This window comes from Chenopodium album, chromosome 23 (assembly GCF_948465745.1).
Source record: "Chenopodium album chromosome 23, dcCheAlbu1.1, whole genome shotgun sequence".
Lineage (NCBI taxonomy): Eukaryota > Viridiplantae > Streptophyta > Magnoliopsida > Caryophyllales > Amaranthaceae > Chenopodium > Chenopodium album.
Genome location: NC_137856.1, coordinates 19,199,134 through 19,212,038, shown reverse-complemented (window position 1 = coordinate 19,212,038; position 12,905 = coordinate 19,199,134). Strand labels below are relative to the sequence as shown.

At 31.6% G+C, this 12,905-nt stretch overlaps 1 protein-coding gene across 1 annotated transcript; it reads left to right on the top strand.

The window, feature by feature from the left end:
* The first annotated feature begins 2,714 nt into the window (after window positions 1-2,714).
* LOC145607096 (uncharacterized) lies at window positions 2,715-5,637 on the top strand. Its single transcript, XM_081662861.1, has 2 exons — window positions 2,715-3,305; window positions 5,449-5,637. Exons 1-2 carry the CDS (start codon window positions 2,715-2,717, stop codon window positions 5,635-5,637), a joined length of 780 nt encoding a protein of 259 aa, XP_081518987.1.
* The last annotated feature ends 7,268 nt before the right edge of the window (window positions 5,638-12,905 follow it).

Below are 12,905 nucleotides of genomic sequence, written 5' to 3'. Positions count from 1 at the left end.
TTTCCCACGTCAGTCGTCTGAGAAGAAAAGTGAGAATGATTTCAATATTGCCGAAGCAAATATTCTTAGACAAGCAGTGGCTTTCTGTGACTTGGAAGATATGGGGTATGTAGGACACCCTTTCACCTGGACAAACAATAGGGGTGGGGATCGCTATTCTCGGGTTCTTTTGTGTCACATTTATCAAAACGAAAATCTGATCATCTTCCAATTTTACTCTGTATTAGTGAGGGTGTTGGGAAACAGAAAAAGAAAAAAAAGAGGAAAAAATATAGATGTGAAGAAATGTGGCTTAGAGATGAAACGTGTGGTGATATTGTAAAGAATACTTGGGATGGGGGTGGAGATATTTGCTCAAATAATTGCTCATACTTCTTTGAACTTGAGTGCTTGGAGTAGAAATAAATTTGGGGATTTTGTCAAAGAATTGAAGGAGTGCAGAGCTAGTATGGAGAGTTTAATGGCGGAGACCCAAACTGATGAAATTATTGCCCAAATGCAAGTTCTGGATTATAGAATGGATGAATTAGAGAACCGGGAGGAGTAATATTGGAGGCAACGAAACAGACAAGACTGGCTTAAGTATGGGGACAAGAACACCACCTTTTTCCATACGAAGGAAAGTTAGAGGAAATCAAGAAATCACATCAAAGAAATTCAAGATGCTGCCGGCAATAAATATGAAGAAGAGGAGCAAATCTCAGAAGTCATGGTGAGGCATTTTGATGACTTGTTTTCATCGACGGGCTTGGTGGAGGTCGAAAATGTGATTGATAAGGTTGATTCTGCTATTTAGGAGGATCAATTTCGTGAGCTTGCTGCCCCTTTCGATGGAGAGGAAGTGCGTGAAGCACTTTTTCAAATGCACCCCACAAAGGCTCCCGGACCCGATGGTATGTCAGCTATTTTTTTTCCAGAAATTTTGGAGTATTGTTGGTAATGATGTGATCGCAAATACTTTGAACATTCTTAAAAAAGAGTGTGAGTCTCCTGTTGATTATAAACCTATTAGTCTGTGCAACGTGTTATACAAAATTGTTTCAAAGGTGTTAACAAACAGACTTAAAATAATTCTTCCCTCTATTATTAGTGAGCCACAGAGCGGGTTTGTTCCTAGAAGACTGATTACTGATAATATTTTAGTGGCTTACGAGTGTTTTCATTATCTGCGAAAAAAGAAAACTGGAAAAAAAGGCTTTCTGGGTCTAAAACTTGATATGAGCAAAGCGTATGATAGAGTTGAATGGGTCTTTCTGGAAAAAATGATGGTAAAATTTGGCTTTCCGGAGGGGTTTGTGAATAACATTATGAGATGTGTTTCATCAGCGTCTTTTGATGTGCTTATTAATGGCCAACCATCTCGCAGTTTCAAGCCAAGTAGAGGGCTCCGGCAAGGAGATCCCTTATCTCCTTTCTTATTTATTATGTGTGCAGAGGGCCTCTCTGCTCTTCTCAGGGACGCAGAAAGGAGAAGTATTATTCATGGAGTGAAAATTGGGAGACATGTGGAGCCCATTACTCACCTTTTTTTTTTGTACATGATAGTCTCTTATTTGTCCGTGCAAATGAAAAGGAGACAGATAGAGTTCTTGAGATCCTATCGACCTATGAGTTGGCTTCCGGATAGAAATTGAATATGGAAAAATCAGAAGTGTCTTTCAGCCGAAACATTGATCGTGAGAAGAAAAATATGCTTCAGATGAAGTTATCTTTTAAGGCTGTCGATGAACATGATAAATATTTAGGTTTTCCAACTTACATTGGAGGGTCTAAAAAACAAGTTTTTCAGAGTATTCAAGATAGAGTGTAGAAAAAACTCAAGGGTTGGAAGGAAAATTATCTTTCTCAGGCAGGACGGGAGATTTTGATCAAATATGTTGCTCAAGCGATCCCTATTTATGCGATGCAATGTTTTTCTATCCCTCTGAGCATTCTAAATGAGGTAGAAAAAATGTGCCGAAATTTCTTTTGGGGTCAAAAAGGTGAAGAACGGAAGACGTGTTGGGTGGCTTGGAATAAGATGTATCGATCAAAAGATAACGGAGGTATTGGTTTCCGAAATATGCAAGTTTTAACAAAGCTATGTTGGCTAAACAAGCTTGGAGGATAATTACCAATGAGAAATGTTTGATGTCCCGGGTTCTCAAAGGTAAATATTTTCCTACCTCAAATTATTTTGATGCAAAAGCTGTCTCGGGAATGAGCTTTACTTGGAGGATAATTTTGAGTGTAAAAAGTGTGATTGAAAAAGGGGCAAGGAAAATTATTGGGGGAGGGAGTAGTATTAATATTTGGAATGACCCTTGGGTGCCTAATCTACCAAACTTTCATATCTTTTCACCAAGAGATACCAGGGAGAATGCTCCAATTTTTGTGAAAGAGCTATGGGATAATAGATGCTGGAATCTGACTGCTATGATGGAGCTGTTTACACAGAGAGAAATTGATGATATTTGTAGTATACAGATCCCTTTTTATGATGATAATGATGAATGGTGTTGGAATTTCTCCAAGGACGGCCAATATAAGGTGAAAAGTGCTTATAATCTTCTAATTGAAGATGATATTTTAAACAGGGCGTCCACTTCGGCGGAGATTTTACCTTTCAAATAGAGAAACATATGGCAAATGAATCTTCCCCCAAAGATTAAATTCTTTGCGTGGAGATGTATGAAGGAAGCCTTGCCGGTTAGAACGCGCTAATTGCTCGAGGGATGGAGGTTGATCCCTTGTGCCCGATGTGTGGTGAAGGAGTGGAGTCTACCCTTCATATGCTGCTACATTGCTCATTTGTGAATAATATTTGGCAGCATTATGTTTTAAGGCTTGACCTTGGGTGTGAAGAAGCGAGCAGTCTGCGTGGGTGGGTTTCATTGATGTTTGAGAAAATTAAAGATGCTAGGTGGTGGGATAATTTCTGGAGTTTGGCGTGGGGAGTATGGCTGAAGAGAAACTCATGGGTATTTGAGAGGAAATGCAAGTTGGAGTGTGATATACTCCACAAAGCAAATGGTATGGTTGGTGAATTTGAACTAGCAAGGGAGATGGGGAATGCTGCTACCCCTGTGCAGCAGTTGGGTTTGGTCTGGAAAGCACTGGCAGAGGGACTTTTGAAGGTGAACTCGAATGCATGTTTCAAGCAGCATCAAAGCCTTGGTGTGGGAGGTATCTTCAGAGACAATGTTGGGGAGGTCCTCGTTGCGTATTGCTCAACACTAAGGGGAAGCTTCGAGGTTGATGTTGGTGAAGCCATTGCAATGAGGCAAAGTATGAGAATATCTCTTGACGCTGGATTCAGAAAGTTGGTGCTCGAAACGGATAGCATTAAGCTATTCCATCATATGAAGAAAGGAATCACACCTCCTAATTGTAGGCGTCACTTGAAGTGCGCCTACTTAAAAGCATGGTGTGAATATGCTTGGTACTCATAAGAAGTGGGAATTGACATACGATTAGGGACAACGATTAGGGACAAGGAAAGTAGGGAGCCGCCAACAAGTTTTTAAGGAACTTGTAAACCGTTCACGGATCATAAAAGGCAACCACGAAAAGGGACAACGATAGGCAACAACGATTGACCCGTGAAGGTTACACCCCATTCATAATCCATGAGATTACTAACTCCATATTTCGGAACCACGAAAGGAGGATCGGGGATGATGGTACGAAGTGAGTCATGGAGTCACATTTGCCCGTATTGGCCTCTACTCGATTCTTATTATGAAAAGTATTCCTGTGATCTCAAAGGCATACAAACAAAATATTCAATTTGCTCCAAACTATTATTATGCTAAATTAGTTTAATATTAATGCACACATTATTCTAAAATATTGGTGATCACTTGATTAAATAACAAGATTAAAGGAACCTAAACCGGTTGTCCAAATTATCTTATTCGTGATATTCAATTACATATTTCCTTTAAACATGCAATATGGTGATCATAAATAATAATAGAATAATCATTAATATTGGAACCAATTTAACAATAATAGCGTTAGTCGAATCAAAATAATAATACTAATCATGATAATAGCAACAAGAAATAATAACAAGAGTAATTAAGTGATTAATTACTCACTTTCCGCGTTTCCTTGAAATTGCTATATCATGAATAAACTGTTAGTAACTTCAATAAATAATAAATCAAATGTAAATTAAATTAAATAAAAGGTAGAGTTGATTTGGTCCAAACCCTCAGTTAATTCTACCTTTCACGCCTTGGTTTAAGTATAGAACTTCGGGTATTGTATGGACTCCTTAGAGTGCTTAAGGGATATAAAATTAGAGAATAGGGTGGCTAGGGTTTAGGCTAGAGCAAGAAAATGATTTTTGGTGTAGGGAGAGAGAATAATTTTTGGTGTAGAAGAAAGAAAGAGAGAATGATTTGATGATCAAGCTTGTTGATGATTGAAAAAGGGGAGATATGACCTCTATTTATACGGAAAAAAGAGGGGTCGAATCAAGAAAAGATAAGAATTCGAATCGGATAAAACTCTTGCGATAGACAACAGTTTTTGCGGTTTTTGTTTTTATCATATCTTTTGATCCAGAAATCAAAATAAGATGAGTAAGATATCGTTGAAAATCACTTGAAGTCTACTTTCTAACCCAATTAGAATCAGATTAAAATATTTTGTAGAATAAAAGATATAACCGAAATAGTGGGACGGTGTCAGTTTTGGATAGAGTTTCGTATTTCGCTCATATCTTTTTCGTTATAGCTCGGAATTAATATTATAATATATCATTGGAAAGATAATTTCAAGAGCTATGCAACCATATAAGAATTAGATAAAATAAAGCACGAAAATAATATCTGACAATCTTTAAATGTCTTTCAAATTGAATAGAATCAGGATTTTCAAAAAGAAAAGTTTTATTCAATTTCAAACTCTTTAATCTTATCTTTTCAAAAAGGATAATTAAGGTATTTTAGAAACTTATAGAAGCTTCCAATTAATCCTAATTGGATTAGGAATGAGATTAAATCCTTTGGACCCTCCACATGATCATTGGGTCGTAGGTAAGGTGGGCTTAGGTTCGGTTTAGACCCAGTTTAGTATTTTGGCCATAATTTATTCGTTATAACTCGGATTTAGGCTTATAATATATCGTTGGAAATCTCTTTTCAAACCCCATCCAACCATTTAAAAATTGGACCTAGATTATAGACCAAAATAATCTGATCTAAACGTTTTCATAAAAAAGGACACGAAATGAATGATTTTAAAAAACACGAAATGAATAAGTTATGATTTGGGAAAATGGGCTATGAATTGGGTTAGTTTATGAAATGTATTGGGAATGAACATGGATTTAAGCACTCTATAGATTACATACTCAACCCGACCAATAATGGCGGTGAAAGGTTGTTCATCATCGGGTTTGGTTTTGGGGAGACATTTTTAGGTGTCTACACTAATGCTTTTGGGAATGTCGTGAAGGATATTTTGTGTATGTCTAAGGAGCGTCTTTCTTGTGCTTTCTCTTTTGTCAAGAGATTAGGGAATGGCGCTGCTCATAACTTAGCTTTGTTAAGTACTAGTTTTAATGAGTACCGAGTGTGGCTTGAGGAATATCCTCCGGAGCTCCATGAGGTTATTTGTAATGATGCTGAACTTTTGATGATTTAATAAAGGCTAAGCGATGGTTTCTGTCAAAAAAAAAATATAAGGTTTTAAGGTGTTGTAGAACCAAAAGCAAATTCGAGCAAAATGGGAAAAAGCGTACCCATTTTCAACATGCTCTTTCTAATAAACTTGAAAAATCTTGATTCATGTCAAATATATGTATTTATAACTTCCAAACAAAATAAATCTCAAAAACAAAGCAAGTTATAAGGATTAAAGGTCTTGTAGAACCAAAATCAAGCAAATTCGAGCAAAATAGTACGAAGCCTTCCATTTTCTACATGCTCTTTCTAATGAAATAAAAAAAAACTTGAATAATGTTAAATATATGTATTTATAATTCCTAATCATATAAATAACAAAAACAAAGCAAGTTATAAGGTTTTAAGGACTGGTAGAACCGAAATCAAGCAAATTCGAGCAAAATAGGATGAAGCACCCATTTTTTACATGCTCTTTCTAATGAACTTGAAAAGGCTTGATTCATGTCAAATGTATGTATTTATAACTTGCTAACAAAAGAAATCAAAAAAACAAATGATGTTATAAGGTTTTAAGGTCTTATAGAACCAAATCAACCAAATTCCGCCCAAACGGTAAAAAGCGTTCCCATTTTCTACATGCTCCTTCTACTGAACTTATAAAAGCTTGAATCATGTCAAATATATGTATTAGTAACTTCCTTAGCATAGAAATGACTAAGACAAAGAAAGTTATAAGGTTTTGAAGGTCTAGTAAAACCGAAATCAAGCAAATTCGGGCAAAATGGGAAAAAGCGTTCCCATTTTCAACATGCTCTTTCTAATGAACTTGAAAAGGCTTGATTCATGTCAAATATATGTATTTATAACTTATTAAGAAAAGAAATCACAAAAACAAAGCATGTTATAAGGTTTTAAGGTCTTGTAGAACAAAAATCAAGCAAATTCGGCCTAAATGGGAAGAAGCGTTCCCATTTTCTACATGCTCTTTCTAATGAACTTATAAAGGCTTGAATCATGTCAAATATATGTATTTGTAACTACCTAAGCATAGAAATCACTAAGACAAAGCAAGTTATAAGGTTTTAAGGTCTGGTAGAACCGAAATCAAGCAAATTCAGGCAAAATGAGAAGAAGCGTTCCCATTTTCTACATGTTCTTTCTAATGAACTTGAAAAGGCTTGATTCATGTCAAATATATGTATTTATAACTTCCTAAGAAAATAAATCACAAAAATAAAGCATGTTATAAGGTTTTCAGGTCTTGTAGACCCAAAATCAAGCAAGTTCGGCCAAAATGGGAAGAAGCATTTCCATTTTCTACATGCTCTTTCTAATGAACTTGAAAAGGCTTGAGTTATATCAAATATATGTATTTATAACTCCCTCACAAAAGAAATCACAAATACAAAGCAATTCATCAGGTTTTAAGGTCTTGTAGAACCAAAATCAAGTAAATTCGGGCAAACTAGTAAGAAGCATTCCCATTTTCTACATGCTCTTTCTAATGAACTTATAAAATAATAAAGATAATTAAGTCAAATGAAAGTGAAACACATTCATACAAATCTAATTAAATAAAATGAAAGTCAAATGCATTCTACAAAGCTAATTAAGTCAAATGAAAGTCAAACACATTCAAACAAAACTTTTTGAATCAAATGAAAGTCAAATACATTCAACAAAGCTAATTGAGTCAAATTAATATCAAACACATTCAAACAAAGCTTTTTAAATCAAATGAAAATCAAATGCATTCATCAAAGCTAATTAAATCAAATGAAAGTCAAACATTCAAATAAAGCTTTTTGAATCAAATGAAAGTCAAATACATTCAACAAAGTTAATTAAGTCAAATGAAACTCAAACACATTCAAACAATGCTTTTTTAATCAAATGAAAGTCCAATGCAGTCAACAAAGCTAATTAAGTAAAATGAAAGTCAAACTCATTCAACGAAGCTTTTTGGACCAAATGAAAGTCAAACACATTCAAACAAAGCTTTTAATATCAAATGAAAGTCAAATGCATTAAACAAAGCTAGTTGAGTAAAATGAAAGTCAAACTCATTCAACAAAGCTTTTTGAACCAAATGAAAATTAAACACATTCAAACAAAGCTTTTAAAATCAAATGAAAGTCAAATGCATTCAACGAAGTTAATTGAGTTAAATGAAAGTCAGACACATTCATACAAAGATTTTTGAATCAATTGAAAGTCCAATGCATTTAACAAAGCTAATTGAGTCAAATGAAATTCAAACTTATTAAACCAAGCTTTTTTTAATCAAATGAAAGTCAAACACATTAAAGAAAGCTTTTTGAATCAAATGAAAGTTAAATTCATTCAACAAAGCTAATTAAGTCAAATGAAACTCAAACACATTCAAACAATGCTTTTTTAATCAAATGAAAGTCAAATGCATTCAACAAAGCTAATTAAGTAAAATGAAAGTCAAACTCATTCAACGATGCTTTTTGGACCAAATGAAAGTCAAACACATTCAAACAAAGCTTTTAATATCAAATGAAAGTCAAATGCATTAAACAAAGCTAATTGAGTAAAATGAAAGTCAAACTCATTCAACAAAGCTTTTTGAACCAAATGAAAGTTAAACACATTCAAACAAAGCTTTTAAAATCAAATGAAAGTAAAATGCATTCAACGAAGTTAATTGAGTCAAATGAAAGTCAGACACATTCATACAAAGATTTTTGAATCAATTGAAAGTCCAATGCATTTAACAAAGCTAATTGAGTCAAATGAAATTCAAACTTATTCAACCAAGCTTTTTTTAATCAAAGGAAAGTCAAACACATTAAAGAAAGATTTTTGAATCAAATGAAAGTTAAATTCATTCAACAAAGCTAATTGAGTCAAATGAAAGTCAAACACATTCAAATAAAGCTTTTTGAATCAAATGAAAGTCAAATGCATTCAACAAAGCTAATTGAGTCAAATAAAAGTCAAACACATTCAAACAATGCTTTATGAATCAAATGAAAGTGAAACACATTCATACAAAGCTTTTTGAATCAAATGACTGTCAAACACATTCAAACAAAGCTTTTTGAACCAAATGAAAGTCAAATGCATTTAACAAAGATAATTGAGTCAAATGAAAGTTAAACACATTCAAACAAAGCTTTTTGAATCAAATAAAATTAAATGCATTCAACAAAGCTTTTTGACTCAAACAAAAGTCACACACATTCAAACAAAGCTTTTTATGTCAAAATGAAAGTCGAATTCGTTCAACAAAGATAATTGAGTCAAATGAAAGTCAAACACATTCATACAAAGCTTTTTGATTCAAATAAAGTCGAATGCATTCAACAAAGATAATTGAGTGAAATGAAAATCAAACACATTCATACAAAGCTTTTTGAATCAAATAAAGTCAAATGCATTCAATAAAGCTAATTGAGTCAAATGAAAGTCAAACACATTCAAACAAAGCTTTTTGAATCAAATGAAAGTCAAATGCATTCATCATAGGTAATTGAGTCTAAAGAAAATCAAATGCATTCAACAAAGCTAATTGAGTAAAATAAAAGTCAAACTCATTCAACAAAGCTTTTTCAACCAAATGAAATTCAAACATATTCAAATAAAGCTTTTAAAATCAAATCAAAGTCAAATGCATTCAACGAAGCTAATTGAGTCAAATGAAAGTCAGACACATTTATACAAAGCTTTTTGATTCAATTGAAAGTCCAATGCATTAAACAAAGCTAATTGAGTCAAATAAAATTCAAACTCATTCAACAAAGCTTTTTTTAATCAAATTAAAGTCAAAACACATTAAAACAAAGCTTTTTGAATCAAATGAAAGTTAAATTCATTCAACAAAACTAATTGAGTCAAATGAAAGTCAAACACATTCAAATAAAATTTTTTGAATCAAATGAAAGTCAAATGCATTCAACAAAGCTAATTGAGTCAAATGAAAGTCAAACACATTAATACAAAGCTTTTAGAATCAAAAGAAAGTCCAACGCATTCAACAAAGATAATTGAATCAAATGAAAGTCAAATGCTTTCAACAAAACTAATTGATTCAAATGAAAGTTTTACACATTCAAACAAAATTTTTTGAATTAAATGAAAGTGAAATACAATTAACAAAGCTAATTAAGTCAAATGAAAGTCAAACACAATCATACAAAGCTAATTAGTCAAATGAAAGTCAAACACATTCAAACAAAGATTTTTGAATCAAATGGTATTCAAATGCATTCAACAAAGCTAATTGAGTCAAATGAAGTCAAACACATTCAAATAAAGCTTTTTGAATTAAATGAAAGTGAAATGCAATTAACAAAGCTAATTGAGTCAAATAAAAGTCAAACACATTCATAAAAAGCTAGTTGAATCAAATGAAAGTCAAATGTATTCTACAAAGCTAATAGAGTCAAATGAAAATCAAACACATTCAAACAAAGATTTTTGATTCAAATGACAGTAAAATGCATTCAACAAAGGGAATTGAGTCAAATGAAAGTCAAACACATTCAAACAAAGGTTTTTGATTCCAATGAGTGTAAATTGCATTCAACAATGCTAATTGATTCAAATGAAAGTCATACGCATTCAAACAATGCTTTTTGATTCAAATGAAAGTCAAATGTATTCAACAAAGCTTTTTAAATCAAATGAAAGTCAAATGCATTGAACAAAGATAATTGAGTCAAACGAAAGTCAAATACATTTAAACAAAGCTTTTTGAATCAAATGAAAGTCAAATGCATTCAACAAAGCTAATTGAGTCAAATGAAAGTCAAACACATTCAAACAAAGCTTTTTGAATCAAATGAATGTCAAATGCATTCAATAAAGATAATTAAGTCAAATGAAAGTCAAACAGATTCATACAAACCTTAATGAATCAAATGAAAGTTGAATGCATTTAACAAAGATAATTGAGTCAAATGAAAGTTTAACACATTCAAACAAATCTTTTTGAATTAGATGAAAGTGAAATGCAATTAACTAAGATAATTGAGTCAAATGAAAGTCAAACACATCCATACAAAGCTAATTGAGTCGAATGAAAGTCAAATGCATTCTACAAAGCTAATTGAGTCAAATGAAAGTCAAACACATTCAAACAAAGCTTTTGAATCAAATAACAGTCAAATGCATTCAACAAAGGTAATTCAGTGAAATGAAAGTCAAACACATTCAAACAAACCTTTTTGAATTAAATGAAAGTGAAATGTAATTAACAAAGCTAATTGAGTCAAATGAAAGTCAAACACATTCATAAAAAGCTAATTGAGTCAAATGAAAGTCAAATGCATTATACAAAGCTCATTGATTCAAATGAAAGTCAAACACATTCAAACAAAGCTTTTTGAATCAAATGACAATAAAATGCATTCAACAATGCTAATTGAGTCAAATGAAAGTCAAACACATTCAAACAATGTTTTTTGATTCAAATGAAAGTCAAATGCATTCAACAAAGGTAATTGTGTCAAATTAAAGTCAAACACATTAATACAAAGCTTTTTGAATCAAATGAATGTCAAACACATTCAAACAAAGCTTTTTGAACCAAATAAAAGTCAAATGCATTCAAAAAGCTAATTGAGTCAAATGAAAGTCAAAATACATTCAAACAAAGCTTTTTGAAATAAATGAAAGTCAAATGAATTCAACAACGATAACTGAGTTAAATTAAAGTCAAACACATTCAAACAAAGAAATTTGAATAAAATATAAGTCAAATGAATTAAACAAAGCTTTTTGACTCAAATGAAAGTCAAACACAGTCAAACAAAGCCTTTTGAATAAATTGAAAGTCAAATGCATTCAACAAAGCTAATTGAGTCAAATGAAAGTCAAACACATTCAAACAATGCTTTTTGAATCAAATGTAAGTAAAATGCATTCAACAAAGCTAATTGAGTCAAATGAAAGTCAAATACATTCAAAACAAAACTTTTTGAATTAAATGATATTGAAATGCAATTAACAAAGCTAATTGAGTCAAATGAAAGTCAAACACATTCATACAGAGCTAATTGAGTCAATTGAAAGTCAAATGCATTCTACAAAGCTAATTGAGTCAAATAAAAGTCAAACACATTCTAACAATGCTTTTTGAATCAAATGCAAGTCAAATACATTCAACAAAGATAATTCAGTCAAATGCAAGTCAAAACATTCATACAAATCTTTTTGAATAAAACGAATGACAAACACATTAAAACAATGCTTTTTGAACCAAATGAAAGTCAAATACATTTAACAAAGATAATTGAGTCATTTGAAAGTCAAACACATTAAAACAAAGCTTTTGGAGTCAAATCAAAGTCAAATGCATTCAAAAAAGCTTTTTTCTCAAATGAAAGTCAAACACATTCAAACAAAGCTTTTTGAATCAAATGAAAGTCAAATGCATTCAATAATAAATTCATAATTGAGTCAAATGAAAGTCAAACACATTCATACAAAGCTTTTTAAATCAAATGTAAGTCAAATGCATTGAACAAAGCTTTTTTACTCAAATGAAAGTCAAACATATTCAAACAAAGCTTTTTGAATCAAATGAAAGTCAAATGCATTCAATAAAGATAATTGAGTCAAAAGAAAGTCAAATACATTCAAAAAAAGTTTTTGAATCAAATGAAAGTCAAATGCATTCAACAAAGATAATTGAGTCAAATGAAAGTGTTTGAATAAAAAAACTTTGTATGAATGTATTTGACTTTCATTTGAATAAAAAAAACTTTGCATGAATGTGCTTGACTTTCATTTGACTCAATTATCTTTATTGAATGCATTTGACGTTCATTTGATTCAAATAGCTTTGTTTGAATGTGTTTGACTTTCATTTGAGTCAAAAAGCTTTATTGAATGCATTTGACTTTCATTTTATTTTAAAAAGTTTTTTGACTGTCATTTGACTCAATTATCTTTGTTGAATTTATTTTACTTTCATTAGATTCAATAAGCATTGTTTGAATGTGTTTGATTTTCATTTGACTTAATTAGCTTTGTTGAATGCATTTTACTTTCTTTTGATTCAAACAGCTTTTTTTGAATGTGTGTGACTTTCATTTGACTCAATTAGCTTCGTAGAATGCATTTGACTTTCATTTGACTCAATTAGCTTTGTTTCGACAACTTGATCCACAACTTCACAAGAATGAAACCTGTTTAAACACTGAAATTAAAAACAAAAGATAAATAAATAAATAAATAAATAAATAAATAAATAATGTATATATATATATACATATATATACCTATAGCAATTTAATTATATTAACTAAGGTAACT

Bases quoted from the DNA above. Each gene is read 5' to 3' on its own strand.
- LOC145607096 (XM_081662861.1), top strand. From the start codon at position 2,715: ATGGAGGTTGATCCCTTGTGCCCGATGTGTGGTGAAGGAGTGGAGTCT. The intron at 3,306-5,448 runs GTGCTCGAAACG...AATGTCGTGAAG, and splicing joins ACGCTGGATTCAGAAAGTTG to GATATTTTGTGTATGTCTAA.